The 19268-nt window shown below is 36.3% G+C and overlaps 1 protein-coding gene across 1 annotated transcript in view; it reads left to right on the forward strand.

Moving 5' to 3' along the window:
- LOC124721730 (zinc finger FYVE domain-containing protein 9) overlaps window positions 1-19268 on the forward strand; it is a 377978-nt gene that overhangs the window by 281568 nt on the left and 77142 nt on the right. The window contains exons 13-14 of the mRNA XM_047246829.1: window positions 2192-2296; window positions 10794-10947. Of these exons, the coding sequence (XP_047102785.1) occupies window positions 2192-2296; window positions 10794-10947 (259 nt within the window). The remainder of the gene's footprint in view (window positions 1-2191; window positions 2297-10793; window positions 10948-19268) is intronic.

Here is a 19268-nt window from a genome sequence, read left to right on the forward strand (position 1 = left end):
TAATCATCGCGCCATCTCACTCGGTGGTACTGAAGTTTTACTGCACCAACAGTGAAAATGCAGTAAGAAGTAAACTTTTTTCCTTTCATAATTTTGTGAGGAACATCAGCACTAAAGAGTTTTGTCAAGGTTTGAAATTATGAATAAAGTGTATTGGTAGTCACTTAGTACTCTCTTCCTCAAATGCTGGGTGACTAAAATGCGGGTATTCACATGCAGTCAGCTATGCTGCCTCAAGACAAATGCACAGTTTGTAACTTTAATACTTGTATTATTTTAAACTTTTAACCTAAAATTATACTGCTTAATGGGTAGATTATGACAGTCTTTGTCTACCTGCTTAGCTGAGTGATAACGTGTTTGCCTACCATGCAGCAGGCCCTGGGTCGATTCCCGGCTGGGTTGGGGATTTTTCTCCACTTGTGGACTGGGTGTTGTGTTGCCCTCATCATCCCTCATCATCACTGGCACACAAATAGCCCAATGTGGCATCGACTGAAATAGGACTTGCAACTCGGCAGCCAAACTTCCCCAAATGGGGCCTCCCGGGCAACAGTGCCCCACGATCATTTCGTTTTGTTTATGACAGTCAAAAAAATGTTTAATTTTGTCAATAATTACACAAAAAATTCAAAATAAAATTTTTGTTGCCCTTGGAAGCTGTTGGATAGGCAACCTGCAACTAGTTCTGGGATAGTTGCTTAGCATTATATGAGGGTTGGAATTTTAATAGTGGCAACTATTTATTTACAGCTCATACAAAATAGATACATGTTTCAAAGTTTTACTGACCTTCAAAGTATTCACCAGCATTGTGTATAACCCATTGCCAGCGTTGTGGAAATCGTCAGATACTTTTAGCAGTGCCAGCTGTGTTGACAGTTCAAGCAGCGCAGTCTATTGCCCGATGAATTTGTAGCAGTTCTGAAGCAAATGCCATGAAGTATTTCCTTCAGTTTAGAAATTGAGTTGACCTCACGAGGGCTTAAGTCAGGGGAGTGCAGTAGATGGTATAGCACTTAGTAGCCCTATCATTCAAACAAATCAGTAACAGGTTGCGCTGTACGTGCTTGAGCCTTGTCCTGCAAAATGATGGTCAGGTCCTGCAGAAAGTGTCATCACCTCTGTATCTATGCTGTTCATTTTTGGAACACAACTTACGACCAGCTTAGAGACAGAAGTGATGACACTTTCTGCAGGACCTGACCATCATTTTGCAGGACAGTGCTCAAGCACGTACAGTGCAAGTTGTTACTGATTTGTTTGACTGATGGGGCTGCTAAGTGTTATACCACCTACTGCACTCCGCTGACTTAAACCCTCGTGAGTTCAACTCGATTTCTAACTGCTTCAGAACTGCTAAAAATTCATCGGGCAATAGACGTGCCGCTCGATCTGTCAACACAACTGGCACTGCTAAGAGTATCCTATGACTTCCACATAGCTGGCAACGGGTTACACACAATGCTGGTGACTACTTTAAAGGTCAGTAAAACTTTGAAACACGTATCTATTTTGTACGAGCTGTAAATAAATAGTTGCCTCTATTAAAGTTCCAACCCTCGTAGATTCTGTAGTGTGGCAGTGTGCAGAAGTGTGGTGTGGCCAGTAAACAGAAGAGAAGAGAAGCTTTCGAAATGAGATGATGCAGAATAATGCTGAAGATTAGATGGGTCAGTCGACTAATTAATGAAGAGATACTGAATCAGTTTGGAGAAAAAGGAACTTTATGGTACAACTTGACTAAAAGAATAGATATGTTGTTAGGACATATCCTGAGGCATCAAGGAATTGTCAAGGGAGGTAAATGTGGCAGGTAAGAATTGTCAAGGGAGACAAAGTTTCAGATTAATGTACTGTGGTGTATTAATGCAGAGATCAATAAGCATGCAATAACAAGCTTTTATATTGGTTATTTTGTCTACCTGCTGCTTTCTCCAATATGCTGTGCCATCTGTGCAGTATCCTACCACATTAAGACTTCTTGTGCATCATTCATAGTATTCCTTTTCAGGTTTTATGATTATTTTCCAGCATTCATTAAATAATGGCTTGTGGTGAGGTATTGAAACCCTGTCCTTGTGTCTGCTGCACGCCATCAGGAATTAAGTTTTGTTAAAAAATGTAATATCTGTTTTCGGAAATTGTCAGCCATATGTATAATTGCATTTTCTTACTATACTGTACACAGGATTTCCGTAATTTGAGTTATACCCTGCCATCTGTTAGAGGACTCGTGATTCATATGGAAGACAGACGCACATCAGTACTTTTACCAAAGAACAGATATGATCAGGTAATTATCATACTTTATAAGCTTTGAATATATTTTAATAAATTCCCATGAAGTGTAATAATTAGAAAGAAAGGATTTTTGTAACAATTGAAAACGAAATTTCTCTTTGGTGTTACGGAAGATTTGAATTTTGCTAATTAAGAAAACTTAAATCATGTTAAAATTTATCTCAGCTGTATTGAAGAAGTAATAAATAATTTATTGATCATTTTCTATGAATGTGGAATGCTTGTACGCATGCAGTTTGTGTGTATTGTATTAATGAAAATTATCTACTCAAAAGTTTTGCACCTCATGCATATCTGCAAATGTGTATAGGATAAATTTAACACAATAACCAAAACGAAGGCAGTAGAAAGTGCAGATCTGTGTCGTCACAATCTGCTGCTAGGTAACATTAAACTCTGCGAGTCATGGTGCTGCAAAACTTTGTCCACAATCTTAATTAGTTGTTTGTGAATTAATGTTTAAAGACAGTTCATCCTTATCCAGGGTGGTAGTTTTGTTTCAGAAGAATAGTGATTAGTAATTCAAAATAACACACAAACTTTATTACAAGCAAGATGAAACATAACTGTGCAGAAGTGAGTGGCCATCTAAAAACCCAAGAGAAAATTAATGCTCCTCAGCTTAGTAGTTGTTGTGTTATTGCTTTGCTTCATTACACAACACAAGTTTGACACTTAGTAATGGCCCACTGTTGATTGCACATGTCAACTAATGGTTCTTTTCTTGTCTAAAGAAAGAAGCGATGAGAGTGAAATTTACTAATGTTGCGTCTTTCTGTTAATTGTGCATAATTTTGACTTCCATCAAATTGTGTCGAATGCCACTTGTTGTTGTACCATTTATTATGGTTTTTTAATATGTAAAGGTGGTGATTTAGGTTGTTAGGCTACATGTTTCAAAAATACATCTCAGTGATTTAAATTACTTTATTTCAGAATCAGTGTTCTGCAAGTACCTTGATTGTAGAACAGGTTTTTTTTATATAGAAAAGCCACAGTTGTATTATTTTGGGAATTATCATTACATTAACAAATTGAAGCTTTGTGGTCAAATTTCAGTACCTTTGTGAAAAATCTCTGTAAAGAAAAAAGGAAATTGATTGTAATAGCTAATTACTTTAATATTAATATCACAGTTGAAAGCAGGGATGCGTCAAGGTTCACTGACGTAATAAACTTGATTCAAGCCACTAGGGTAAATGTGCAGCCAGTGACCTGTATTGATAATATAGTAACAAATTATGTGTTTGAAGATGTTTATAAATTTTCTTGTATTTATTAATATCCAATCACACAGCGATATTCATTGGATTACCAAAAATAAATAAATAAATAAATTTCATGTAGCAAAAGCCATATGAAAAGGAACTTCAATGAAAAAATTTAACTGTGTTTCATAAGAAGTGAAGAGAGGTTGGATGGTTTTATGACAGCTGCAGGTGTATCTCAAGTAATAGTAACATCAACAAATATTTAAGTAGCTCTTGAAATTTGTAATGAAACTTTTTCACTGAGATCCCCATGTAACAAAAGAACTGGTGTATAAAAATTCCTAGTGTCAGGAAGAGGCACGTCCACAGCGAACTGAGATATAAAGAAAAGGAATTTTACTGAGTATGTTATACATTATAAACCCGTATTTAAGAAAGTCATGAAGGCAGCCAAACATATGGCAGACATCAAGTTCAGTTTAAAACATAAATGTAAGACAAAGGCATTGTGTTCTGTTGTCAAATCAGAGTTAGACATTAGAGTTATTAAAAATGTAATTATCTGGGATTAAAGTAGATGATGGCCTTATAGTAAACCCAGCTAAAACATCAGAGGCTTTAAATGAATTCTTCATAAATGTGGGAAAGCCAGATGTTGACATAGCAGAGTATCGGAGTAAAGTTAATCCCTTTGGACTCAACCAAGAACCAGAGTACCTTACACATTTTAAAAAAGTCTCAATAAATGATGTGGAAAATGTTATATTATCATTTAAAAAATAAAAGCTCTGCTGGTTGAGATGGGATACTTACTAAAATGATTAAAGCAGATATCACATAACAGCACCTGTGCTAACTAAAATCTTTTGAACAAGGGTGTTTTCCAGGTGTGCTGAAGTATACCAAAGTCAGAACTCTGTACAAGAAAGGTATGAGGGGAGACATGTGAAACCATTGTCCTATTTCTGTTTTTCCAGTCCTGTCAAAAGGGTTAGAAAAAGCAGCTGCACACCAGGTCAAAAATTTAACATAAAAAAATGATATTATTGTAAGCAGCTTATTTATATTCCAACAAGGAAAAAGACACTCTGGATACAGAAAATACCTTTATTGAAAAAATATGCAAACCAGTGGACCATAGGAGTATGAAGTTGCAAGTAACTTCTGTGATCTTGCAAAAGCCTTTGACTCTGTAAACAGAGCATTGCATATCTACGCACTCAATAAATATGGTATCAAGGTAAATGATCTGAAATGGCTTACATCACACTTGAGAATAGAAAGCAAGGCTAACCATCACTTCAAATGAAGTGAATTATTATTCTAAATGGAGTTCAGTATCACAGTGTGTGCCTCAGAGCTTCATTTCAGGGTATATCCTGTTCGTATTCCACATAAATGACTGACCCATAAATATAAATTCCTCATCATTTCTATTTCCTGACAATAAGTTTCTTTTAGTTGAAGATGCCGATGCACAAAGATTTCAGAGCTCTGTTGTAAGCACACTGGGTACTCTGGAAAATTGGTTCTGCTTAAATGGGTTGAAACTGAACGTTGTTAAAACTGATGTGGTACATTTCAACACCAAACATTCAAAATTTGTAGAATTTAAAATACAATTTAACAATTGACTTATGGAAGAAGTTGACACGATCAAATTCCTTGGACTGAACTTAGTTGAAATACACATATTGATTTTCTGTCATTAAACAACCGTATTTACTCAAATCTAAGCCGCACTTTTTTCCGGTTTTCGTAATCCAAAAAGCCACCTGCGGCTTAGAATCGAGTGCAAAGTAAGTGGAAGTTCTGAAAAATGTTGGTAGGTGCCACCACAACTAACTTCTGCCACCGAATATATGTAGTGCTACACAGGCATGCTTTGCAGGCACAAAGATAAATACTGGCGCCAAAACCTCTGCGGTAAAAAAAAAAAAAAAAAAAAACCCTCCGCCCCGAGTTTTGACCACTGCATTTTCATACATTATCCATCGAAGTAAATACAAATTCCGTATTGTTCATCTTTAAATATTGCAGCTTTTCAATGTACTACGAAAATCCGACTGGCAAGACTGTTAGGGATGTTTGTGTCAATATGGCCAACTCTATGTTCTGACTTTATTCCTACCTGTGAGAAGAGATGGTTGTTAATAGGAACTTTTATGAATTGTGAATCACATGCAGTATTCTCTTCACCATAAGAATAATACGAATATAAACATTTTGCCACATATTCTTTCGTGTTTGCTGCTATCTCATTTAAATTCTGTCTGCCTAATAAACTACGAAACTAGAGTGAGACAACAGCAAATGCGGAAGAATGTACATATCATGTCATGTTTATATTCGTATTATTCTTATGCATAATAGTGATACAGTCAGAATTGAAGCACGGCAATTGACTAGATTTTTAAATCTAAGATGACTCTAATTTCTGTACAGAATGTAATGTACTAAAGAGGTGTCTGCAAAGATTTTCAAACGGAGAAAAATTTTCGCTAAACTCTCGTTCAGAACGAGCAGCGACAGGCCGTAAACACTCATTATCAGAATGCGACAAACAATGCATGACACAGTACGGTAATGCATCTTCAGCAGCTTAGAGTGACGTAAACACCTATAACAAAGAGAACGGCACTTATCAGATCAAAGAAAAATAAGCAATCGATTCAAAATAGACGAAGCACGTGAAAAAGCAAGGGTACCCGTATAAATATGGACGGACACACAGCAATGGCTACTTTGTAAAGATTAACTGCTAAGCTTACGTCTCGAACCAAACTACTGTAGCTATATCGTCATTCATTCGACCTAAATTGTGTCTCATATTACAATGGACCAACCTTGTTTCAATTTGGAGGTGCGGCCTAAAACTTTTCTCTCCCCTTGAATTTCAAGTCTCAAATTTCAGATGCGGCTTAGATTTGGGAAATCTTTTTTTCCTTGATTTCGAGTCTCATTTTTCAGGTGCGGCTTAGATTCAAGTGTGCCTTAGATTCGAGTAAATACGGTAAGCAGTTTTGCATTTGCAATGCAAATACTAGCAAATTATACTGATATGCGTACACAAAAAACAGTGTATTGTAGCTATTTTGAGTGTGTCATTGGGTATGGAGTGTTATTAGAAATGTGTGTACTGCACAGCAGAAAGAATCTTGTTGCCCGTTATTTCAGAAACTGCATATCCTAACGCCCCCCCCCCCCCCCCAACCTCCAAATATACATTTATGAAATTATAATCTTACTTCAAAGAAGACAAAAGTTATTTGAAGAGAATCATTTAAACTGCACATAGAACATGAGAAATAAAAATAATTTTTTGCTACCCACACACCAACTGAAGCTGTATGCTCAGACTCCAAAGGAGATGAGGATGGCAACATATAAGAAAATTAATGGGAAAAAACTTATTTAATATGAAGCTGGAGACTCTAAAATTAAGGCTCCAGTGGATTTTGTGGAATAAATGCTACTATTCGGTAGAAGAATTCATATATGATGAAATGATGATTTTGGCAAGGAGTAATTTAATGTCTGGTTTTTAATTTTATGTGTAAATATAACAAAACAGTATTGTTACTAGGATCCTATTATTAACATTAGCTGTTCTATGTTTATGGTGAAATCATACCACAATTTTAATGACTCTCCCATATCTTGCTCAAATGATTTACATTATGTATATTTTAAGACTAATGAATCACAGATTCACAAATATTATGAAGTACAGAGAAGTCGTGCCTGAAGGACTCATCGTCAGTGTTTAAGGAGTCATGGTACACTGACAGTCTTTCATAATCTCATGGCTTTTAGTGAGTTCTTGATATAACTCTCTTTTTTCTCCCCATGTGTAATTAGTTCTGGTGTACCACTCTTTAGCTCCTCATCTCATAAGAACTAATGGTAACTATGACCAAGAAAGCTAGCCCTTCTGTACCAGATCATGTTAATCATGAGGTGTCATCATTACTATACATTTATCGATTGCCACTTCTGCAATATACATTTACATAGATGTAATTCGAGTGTGTAAAGGTTGTAGGTGCCAGATTAATTTATTTCCAGCAGAAATTATGATGCTGTGCCTGCTGGAAGTTAAGTTACACGTGATATCAAAGAAAGTTTTATAACTATAGCTGTAACAGAAGAAAACATGGCATCTGTAGAACATAACAGAAAGCTTTTATAGAGGGAAAAGATTCTGTAGTGTGGAGTAAGTGAAGTTGGAGGAGAAAAGAAGAAAATTTTGTATAAAAACATAGCTGTGGATATGGCAGCCCAATCTTTGGTTGTGGGAAGGTAATTCTCTTCTGGTTTTGCTGAATGTTTTAAATATGTTGATCATGCTTCCTGCCAAAAAAGGACATTTTCAGTGTTGTACAAAACCCTTTTTTTCTGGAAATTCATTATTATTCCATACCAGTTTTATATTATAAACATTTACAAGAAGGTATATAATTTACATTGACAGTCATAAATACATAAATAAATGGAAATAGGATGACAAATTTAAAACAGCTACTCCTGATAAACAGAACTTGCTTACAACTAAGCAAATGCCTTGGATACATGTGATGTATGAAAATAATGATATGAAATAAAATATCTCTCACAATATTTCATTAAATAAACATGATATGAAAGAACTAGCACAGAGGTCCTGTAAAGTTTCAGTTGGGAATATGACCACCTTAGAAACTATGTTAGCTGTACAGTGATTCTCCATTCTCTCTGTATGAGCTAAAAAAATGGATTGGCATCTGCAGTCAATGTGTTTGGTGGACAATAAAAATAATATTCTATAGCTTGTTGCCCACTCAGTTCTTAACATTTTAAATTGTTCATCCATAACCAATTTGTTCTCAAAGGGTTCAATTAATAAATCCCTGTGGCGCATTCTGTGACTGGTATGTAATGTTAATAACAAATTGTAGACCTATTAATACAACTGTGCTTTAGTTTTAGCTGAATCCAGTAGTTGGTAGCTCTTACCTGTCAACACAACATATTCCTCACTAATTCTAACACAGCTCTTATGACTATGGCCTGACAGTGTGTATGTGTCATGTGGTAGTTGAATTCTGTGATTTTGCTGTAGTATTTGTGATTGGGACTTTGAAATAGCAAACATGATTTGTGATTTCAGTCATTGAGAGTGATGAGAACTTCATTGACATCTCTGAGAGTTGGCAAGACAAGGTTGGTGACAAAACTGAGACAAGCATTAACTGGGGACAATTCAGCAGCGCATTCTGCCAAAAGGTGACTTCAAGGTGGCTATCTCAGCTGATTGGCTATAATCACAGACAAAGGGTTCTCCATCACAACTTTGTATGCTCATAGAACTGGTCACTGAATAAAAAGTAATTAGATGTCAACACACATCAAACTAGATTATTTAATTCAGTGCCAAACATACCCAAATTAACCGTAATGAATTAGGCAGTGGAACACAGGTCAAAAGAGGGAGACACCACATCAAAGCTTATTGAAATACTAGAGATCCAACGAGTTCCTAATATTATGTAGCCACTGACCCATTAGTGGGCTAAAAGATATGTCTGAGCACCAGTTTTACTGATTAATGGCCTAAGAGGAAACCCTATCAAGTGGCATATAGTTTATGAGGAACAGCACAATTTGAATTAAGACTCTTGCTAGTATCTTGCAACAAGGAACTTTCCTTCAAGAGGTTGTTGGTCTTCCTCCCAACCCTTTTTTTGGGTTAGCATGGAGTCTGAAATATACTGGATCAGACAGTAAACACAGCATCTCTTGAACATAGTCCTCCTTGTCCAGCACAACTGTAGCATTGCCGTTGTATACAAGTCGGATAGCAATGTCAGAATCAACCCAAGGTATACACAAAGCTTCCCTCTTGGCTCCTGTAAAATTACCCTTGAGTGAATGTTCCCATTTAATGCATTACATGCTTCTCTTGTAACCTTCTGTGCAATGCCTAGGAGTAGTTTAAAAACAGTCTGTTCAGCAAAACTAGTAAAATAAACAACTGGCAAATGCTTGGGCTGGGCCATGGACACATTCAAACTTAGCTGAATGTCAAGCAGTAGAAGACCGTTCAGCCAGTGCCAAAACTGTTGAAGCACTTGTAAAATAAAGCCAAAGTAATTCCACAGAAACAAACTCCACTTCTCGCTGAGTATAGCGTATCCCTGAATGAACAGGAGCTAAACCAGTACTTGATGCAATTAGCAGTAGGAGAATTAACATGATGCAAATGCCAAATGCTTGAATAACATCGTGGTCTGTACACAGTATTAAAAAGGGGGGAGGGGGGCGGGTTGCACATTGCAGTCTTACTTCTACTGTGAAATTATCGAACTCCTGCAAGAAGTGATACTTATTCTTCCCACAGGGGTAAATAGTGTACAACTTGAGTTTCTTCCTGTTTATAAATTTTTTGACCAACTTATGGCAACGCAGCCAGATGACTGTCTTTTGGAATAATTCTGTTTTATGGTCCGTAAAGGGTGATCTTGGATTGTGTAAGGTGGGTATCTTCTATATGCTATGCAGTTGCAATGTGTCACTCATTGGTCAAACCATCAGGACTGTGGAGGATCAGTGTGTGAAGCATAAGCATCTCTCTTGCTTTCAGCAGCTTAATAAATCTACTATTGCAGAACATTGCACTGATACCAGTCATCCTATGGAGTACAGCAGCACAGATCTTCAGTTATGAGCTTCGAGCCATTGTGATATTGTTCTTAACAAAGCAGTTGAGATTAAATTAGCAAGTGACCTCATAAATAGAGGCAGAGATTTTTGCTTAAATTCTGCTCAGGGTCCTGCTCTTTCTCTGGTCACATGACAAAAGGATGGAGTAAATGTACTTGCTCACCCTTTGGTAACTAACGTTCACCATCAATAGCTTCTGACATTGGTCATCGTTGGATGTTGGGTGGCTAGTTGAACACTTCCCCCGGCTGCATTCCCTTATGTTGCTTGAACATCTTATACACCAGGAAAAATTAAAAGTTTCACGTTGATCACATGTATAATGTGTATTCAGATGTGTAGAAATTATTAGCTCATTCTATATGCATTGTATGTGATATTTTTTATTAGTAGATTCTTAAACAGTTTAAAGAAAATCAGTGTGTGTGTGATGTTTTGATTTTTCAGGGGATTAATTTCATTATATTGTTATTTCATAGATTACTACAGCTTCATGACACTGAATTTAAAACATTTGCAATTAAGTTTCTATGTTTGTTAAATCTCTTGTTTTTTTTTCCCCCTTGGTTTGTGTAGGTGACACGTGCTCTGAATAATTCAAATGACCATGTCTTGGCATTTGCTGCAAATTTTAGTTTCTCTGCTGACTCACATTTGGTGTGCATTCAGTCTGGTGGAGATGAAAGTTATCATACACAAGCTATAAACATTCACAATAAACCAAGAAAAGGTGAGTTGTGTTCCTCATTCTTTAAATAATTAAACCACACCATATTTGCATTTTAATTGATAAGAGCTGTTCATATTATGTGTACTCATTAATGATAGGAGAACTTAGTTTGTAATTTCCCATTTGTTTCATAAATCTATGTTTACAACAAAGATATATCTAATTCCATATTATTTTTCTCACGCAGAACAGAAATTTCGCCTATAATAATCTGTACATTGATAGCACACACATTTCCAGTGAACTGTTATTGATTTATGAGATTTTGTATAAATTAATCAACATTCCATAATAATATCAGTTAGTGTGTTTTAGCTTCTCTGTCAATATTTTAACAGCTTTTTCCTTATGTTGAAGAGGTAAGAAGCATGTACATTAGCTCGATTTTTTTTTAATTTACCAGTCTCACCATTTTACTCCCATTTGCAGTTATGTATCTAGAAGCTGATTATTTGTACACAAGTCAATAATGAGTCAATAATGATTACTTACAACATAGTCACAGAGAAATAGTACCAATATTTAAACTTCTTGGGCTCCAGACACGTGAGATAATTTAGTATCTTCAAGCTTTTAGTTGCATTCTCTTCCATGACTTGCCACTTGATAATGGCTGAGGAGGAATTGATCAAAAGCTTGTGAATATGGATTTATACCATGCAGCAGAAAGTGTAGAAAAACTTTGATTTTGTAGCTGTGTAGGACTATTTATGAAGATCAACCATATAAGGAAGAGAGAGATTGCTATTCACCATAAAGATGAAATGTTGAGTTGCAGACAGGCACAAAGGAAAGACACTTACACATCAGCTTTTGGCCAAAGTCTTTGTCAGAAAAGGAAACACACACACATTCATTCACACAAGCAAGCATACCTCACTCGCATGTGACTGCCATCCCTGGAAACTTGGGCAATATTCCGGTACCATGCACCATTATCACTTGGTACTCTTGAGTGCAAACTCAAACTTTTATATAGGAGGAGAGATTTGCACACCACACCACACCTAAGTCATCCGATTTAGATTTTGCATGGTATCCTAAAATCACTTAAGGTGAGAAACAAGCTTGTTGTTGTTGTTGTTGTTGTGTGTTCTTCAGGTTTCCTTTGTCCATCTGTGTTCACCTTGTAAAGACTTCATTGGCGTGTTAAACTCAATCCTTAGTTTTTCTTGTGTGCAATCCTTACATAACTGCCCCAAATCGTGTATCACAATAGAGCCAAATAGTGTGTTTGAAAATGATTGTGACCTTTGAACATCCACATTTGTATCTTGGGTTAGTCAGGTGATATGCTCTTGAAATGAGCAGTCACTCCCCTGCTTTTATACACACTTAGTTTTTTCTGGCCACCTCACCAACTTTGTTGCGTTTGTGTTTTATATTTTTGCTGCACTTGTCACAGATACCACATCTATAATTTGCCTCTAAATGGGAAGTGGACTTTGTGGTCATTGGTGAAAAAAATCTGGTATGTTATTTAAAAATAATTATTTTGTGAGAAATTATCAAATAAATTCTGTAATAACATAATCATGTTGGTTCACATGAATGTCCACCTACTGCTTCAACAATAACTAATTGATCTGTACCCTATCACTTGGTTCACTTTATATATAGTACCACTTCACCACATCCCAAATACAAAAGGTACTCTTATCAAATTTAAATCTTGGTTTGCTATTACACCAATGGTACTTCCTGGTTTTTCCAATCATATCTCTCTAATGGCAATTTTTTTATATATCTATGATGTTAACACTAATAATAATAATAATAATAATAATAATAATAATAATAATGATAATAAAAGAAATAACTTATGATAGTGTTGTACAATGCATTATGGCTAGCATCATGTGGTCTCTACTCTTTGGTACTAATGATTTTACCTGGTGGAAAAAACCAAGACATTTTCTTTTATCGGTGGGCAGTTGCTGCATCGCTGATGAAACCCAAAAATTGTGCCGTACACTATGGGTGCTGGCCTGCCTCGGAAATTTTCTAAATAAAAATGCTTTGAGTGTACACGTGTTGCCAGTAATCAGGTGTAGATAGAAGTAAAATTCTCCAGAGTGGCAGAAACATAAAATCTTGCTAAATTGTTGCTAATATATCCGGCAACTGAGGACCTACTTCTTGTTCGTGGGTACGACCTTGTAGCAGTTCTTTTTTTCTGTTTACCGTTTCTTTATTTTTTACCCTCTCCAGTTGCTACTGAAAGTCAGATTTTCATTTTCTGCTACCTTATTTTCATTTTTCAAAAGTAATAATTTGAAAAATTTGGCACGGAAATCTGTCTTATCAAAATTTCAAATTACACAGATCTTTTAAAAATAATGACTCTTCATGTACTTAACAATAATACAGTATACTAATGCATGCATGCAAAACAAAAAGTATTAAAATAAAACACAGCCCACCCTAAAATGCCTCCTGGTTGTGCATGAAGTATATAGTCATACTTCATTCTGAGGCTGCCATGGAATTATCTTTAATATGTTTGTGTAAACAGAACTGCATATAAAGAGGACTACTGCTGGACATCTTAACATACAAAGAATTCATTCCTATCTAGTTTTCAACTGTGTGGCATAGTGGCAATAGCACTCTATCACACTGAAAGAAATAGTTTAAGAGGTTTTTGACATATTAGTATTTGCTTTTGATTCTGGAGGAAAGACTTGTGTTTCTGAGAAGATTTTGAAGTCTTTATGATTTCTATTATACTTGCTATTGATAAATTCTTACTTACATTATGTACAGGGCATTTAAAGGCTGAGGTCAAAACAATGCTCCCGGAGTTCTTGAGAGTCACTCAGGCCTATTGACATCCTTGGGAGAGTCAACCATGACAAAACTATTTTACTTGGTGTGCAGGATATCAGACTGCAAAAATAACCTCAGACTGAGAGAAGAATAATACTAATTCTAAAGAAGACAGGCACAGACAGTTGAGAATATTACCAAAAATTCATAGACTCCAACTTTGGGGGAAAATCAGTTTGGGTTCCAGATAAATACAGGATCCCCTGAGGCTACACTGACTTATCTTGGAAGATAGATTGAGGCAAGGCTAACCTATGTTTAAAGCATTTGTAAATTTAGAGATAGATTTTGACTTTGCTACATTCTTTGAAATTTTGAAGGTAGTGATGATAAAATAAACGGAGTGAATGGTTATTTACAATTTGTACGGAAACCAGATTGCAATTATAAGAGTTGAAGGGTATGAAAGGGAGGTGGTAGTTCAGAATGGAGTAGGACAGTATCATCACCTATCCCCTATGGTATTCAGTCTGTAAATTTAGCAAGTTGTGAAGTAAACAAAGGAGAAGCTTGGAAAAGGAATTGAAGTTGTGGAGGAGAAATTTAAGAAAAAATGAGGTTGCAGGAGACATTGTAATTCTGACAGAGACAGCAAAGGACCTGGAAGATCAGGTCAGCAGAGTTGAAAATAACTTGAAAAGAAAATATGAAACAAAAATCAATAAAAATACAACAAGGCCAATGGAATGTAATCAAATTAAATTAGGAAATGAGGCACTGAAAGTAGTAGATAAGTTTTTGTGGGCAGGAAAATAACTATAGATGGCAAAAGTAGAGGGGATATAAAAGCAAACTGACAGTTGCAAGGAAATAACTTCTGAGAGAGGGAAATTTACTAACACTAAATGTAAATTTAACTGTTGATAGGTCTCTTTCTGAGGATGTGTGTGTATGCTGTAGTGTTATACAGAAGTGAAACATGAACAATAAACAGTTCAGACAACAAGAGAATAGAAGCTTTTGAAATGAAGGCTGTTGAAGATTAGTTGGGTTGATTGAATAACTAGTCACGTGCTGAATCCCATTGGGGAGAAAAGAAATTTGGCACAACTTGATTGAAAGAAGGGATCAGTTGATCAGACATATCTTAAGGCATCAAGTAATCATCAGTTTGGTAATGCAGGTAAGTGTGAAGCATAAACATGGTAGAGGCAGGCCAAGGCTTGTATGCAGTAAGTAGTTTCAAGTGGATATAGGTTGCAGTAGTTATGTGGATATGAAAAGGCTTGCACAAGATGGCATGGAGTGCTGCATGAAACCAATCTTTGGACTGAAGATAAACAACAACCGCAACAACAACATAATATACAGTCCTGCCCAGGTGATTGGTTAATGGAAGTAAAAAATGTATCTTTAATATGAACTCATTTGCGAATCAATTTAGCCTTATCAGTATTATTTCAAGTGATCCGTATCAAAGCTACCAAAGAAACACACACACAAATTATGCATGAAAAGTAAACAGGTACAGGCAAGAAAGTGCAGCAAGGAAAGACAGATTAGATTAAAACCTTCATCTAAGGCTATAAATATTTACAGGTTACTGCTACTTCCTGACTTATTCGTAACTTGCGCTATGCCAACTAAATTATCAAGAAACCTGCATTGTAACTTACAAAAGCTGGCAGATTCTGGCTGTTATTGTGGTTCATGGTAGAGGCTTATTCTGCTCTTATGTGAGTTTTCACAGGGTGGTGGTTTGTCTGGAAAACCTGGAACTATCAGGGAAGTTAAATTATCTGAGAAGTAAGAGAAATATTGGGTAGTTTTGAAAGGCCCGATAGGGTTTCAAGCATTTAGTGGCTGAAGTTGTAGTTAGTCATTCAGTTATAAGTTGTTGTGGAGAGCTTTGGAGAGGAATTCCTTGATGTGTCAGTAATAAGGGAAGACAAAGCAGTGCATCAAATTCTACTAATTTTAATACATGTCTGTACTTTGGTGATTTTCTCACAGTGTTGTGCTTCAAGTAAATTATTACCATAGCACTTATTTTTATATGTGATCAACCACTGTTATCAAATATATAAATATTATTGTTGCTCCTTGCAAGGCCTATTTCTTTGGGATTTCACACTAAAAAGTGACTGAAAGTATGTAACACATTAAGACAGTAGAATTGCTTCAATTTCAGAAAATTACAGAGCATTGCTTGAAAAAATAGACAGTAAAATATTCCTCTAATCGCTGTGGTCAAAACTGCCAGTAATCTTCATCTCAACCTTATTGAAACTAATCTTGATTTGAGTCTCGCTCTCTCTCTCTCTCTCTCTCTCTCTCTCTCTCTCTCTCTCTCTCTCTCACACACACACACACACACACACACACACACACACACAGAAAAATGGTTTTCACTTCTGGGAAGCTATTCTGGATGGAAAAAGTTTGAATACTTCATGTACACAGTTATCATAATTAAATGAAGAGTGATGCTTCTCTATGAAAACAGTATGTTGGTAATATGAAACAGCAGTTAGTTGTCACATGTTATAAAGTCTGTGACACCATCATGCATCAGGGTGGGATAGAAAACCTCCATCAAAATTAAGTTAATGTTGCAGGAGGCATGTAAGAAAAGAGTACTGGTCAAAGTAACAGTTGCATAATATAGAAAACACCAAACAGAGGTAGAAACAATCCATCCCAAGGAGGAAAAAATGTAAAGATTTGGAGCAGTAGAAAATTTATTTTTCATTGATTAAGATCTGTTGATAATAAGACCAAAAAAAGATTTGATACAGCATAGAAAGTCTTCTGTGAGATTAGCTTACTGTACCACCAGTCCAGAAGAATAAATCTAAATGCTGTAGCTTTTAACAGAGCAGAAAAAATTAAATCAAATGAATATGAAAGCATTGGGATTTGAAAAGTGCTCCTACAAGTCATGTCACTTGTATTTTGATTGGAACAAGTGATTATTGGCCTTGTGGTGTGTCCAATTCAGAATTATCCAGTTTAGTTGTTCTGTGGTTATCTTTCGTATATTAAATAACTGTAAACTAACAGTCAGTTTGTCTAATGGCATATAATAGTGTTGTAAGTTGCTATACATGGTTATATGTCTACAGTGCTTGTGTGCACACTTCTCTTATAATTTTGGCCAAAGTTTAACATGGCTTGGATGATAAAAGAATGTACAAGGTGTGTTTTTTAATTAGGGTCCATTTGAATTTAAGTACACAACGAAAAGTTATTTCAAAAAAGTAAATTTATTTTCAGTAAGTACGTACTTCACTCTATTTTTCGAAATGGTTATCAAGTTTGTTCAAACACGTATCATACCTCTCATCCAATTTTAAAACACCCTCTTCATAAAAACTTGTCACCTGCTCCGATAACCAAGAGTTCACTACCGGTTTCACGTCGTCATTGTTAACGGTTGCCACCGAGGTATTGAGGTGGAGGAACAGATGATAATCGCTCGACGCAAGATCAGGACTGTAGGGTGAATGGTCTAAAACTTCCCAGCCAAAATTGTCCAATAAATTGCGGGTCTGACCTGCAGTGTGAGGTCTTTTGTTTTAAATCGCTCTGCGTAGCTTTCTCAGGGTTTGGCAGTATGCTTCTGCATTGATAGTGGTTGCTCATTGCATGAAGTCGACCAACAAAACACCATGCCTATCCCAAAACACCAATGCCATGATTGTGTTCATAAACAATGTTGTAAAGCACTGATCTTGACAAGTCAGGAAATTTGTTTGAGAGACCTGTTATTGTGAAGCGCCTGTTCTCACGAATCCTCATTTCAACTGAAGCCACCAAATCATCTGTAATCAAAGAAGGGCGACCGGAGTGGTCCCCATCATGGATGTTGCCACGGGCATCTTTGAATTCTCGTACCCACTTACGCACTTTACTTTCACTCATACAAGTATCACCATACACTTGCAAACCTGTCGATGAATTTTTGCAGCAGACACGTTCCTTGCTGACAAAAACCGTATCACTCAGCGAACCTCACACACAGCACGCGAGTTGATAGTGTTAAACATTTTGAAAGCACAGAACAGAACTGTACAGGTTAACTGCAGAGCTGAAACTGAGCACAGTTGTTCCCGATGCATGCCATTACACGACACATGCACTCGTTGCAGTATGTGCGTGAAATAGTACTGACTACAACAAAATGGGCCTTACTTAAAAAACACGCCTCTTATGTTGTCTGTCTAATTTGGATTTTCTACGTGGAAATGATAACCACATTGTACTTTAATTTTATAGGGTGGTTGTTGTTGTTGTTGTTGTTGTTGTTGTTGTTGTGGTGGTGGTGGTGGTGGTGGTGGTGGTGGTGGTCTCTGCTCCAAAGACTGGTTTGATGCAACTCTCCATGCTACAATGTACTGTGCAAGTCTCTTCATCTCCAAGTAACTATTGCAACCTACAGCCTTTGGAAACTGCTTGTATTCATCTCTTGGTCTCTCTCCATGAGACTAAATTGGTGTTACCTTGATGCATCAGAATGTGTCCTACCAACCGATCCCTTCTTCTTGTCAGGTTGTACTACAAATTTCTCTTTTCCCCAATTCTATTCAGTACCTCCTCATTAGTTATATGATCTACCCATCTAATCTTCAGCATTCTTCTGTAGCACCACAGCTCAATAGCTTCCATTCTCTTCTTGTGTAAACTGTTAATCGTCCATGTTTCACTTCCATACGTGAATATATTCAATGAAATGTGGATGAAGCCCAACCAACAGGCATTACATGGATTGAGCAAAAATAATAGTGCATTGAGAATGCCTTGCTTCTAGCCGAAATCTAGATCTGCACAATAAAATTTAAAAAGCACGACTGATCGCTGCAATCTATAATTTACAAGTCAATAAGACAGTTGCTGAGTGCAACAGCTTTCTGAATGGAAGGTAACCTGAATTAAGCTTTAGTCGTAACGTCATATCCATGAATTCATGCTTCATCACCTGTTGTGACATATTTCAGTAGTTCTGCATCGTTGTTGACTTCATCCTGCGTAGCTGTCAACTTCATGTAGTGACTTCTAAAAAACTTTGCTTTTTCTGCTATGTTTGTCCAGAATTCAGCTGTTTCTGGATAAATTTTGGTGTCACACATTTCGTAATAAAAACCATCAAAAGAAAAATAAAAAAAATTGCGGCTTGAATGAATTGATATGTCAGCATCATCATCAGTGACTTCTTTGATTGTAATTCTGTTACTGTTCATCATCATTTCTTTCACAACAGCGAAAAAATTGTGCAAATCAGACTAATGCAAATTCCTGTTACTTTTTTGAATACATCTTGTTTATCCTTTTCCAAATTTCACAGATAACTTTCAGAAAATAAAGTAGCATGGGAACTTAAGTCTCGAAAATAAGTCCATGGGTAGAACCATCAAACCACAGGATATTGAGTATACCAAGAACAAAAGGAAAATACCCTCCTTTCAGACACACACAACTAAAAAGAGCAGCGTTTACATGCTTGTACAACCATGGTTTGCAGACCATTTTTTATAGTCATAGTACGTATAGAA

This window comes from Schistocerca piceifrons, chromosome X, assembly GCF_021461385.2.
Source record: "Schistocerca piceifrons isolate TAMUIC-IGC-003096 chromosome X, iqSchPice1.1, whole genome shotgun sequence".
In the NCBI taxonomy this organism is placed as follows: Eukaryota; Metazoa; Arthropoda; class Insecta; order Orthoptera; family Acrididae; genus Schistocerca; species Schistocerca piceifrons.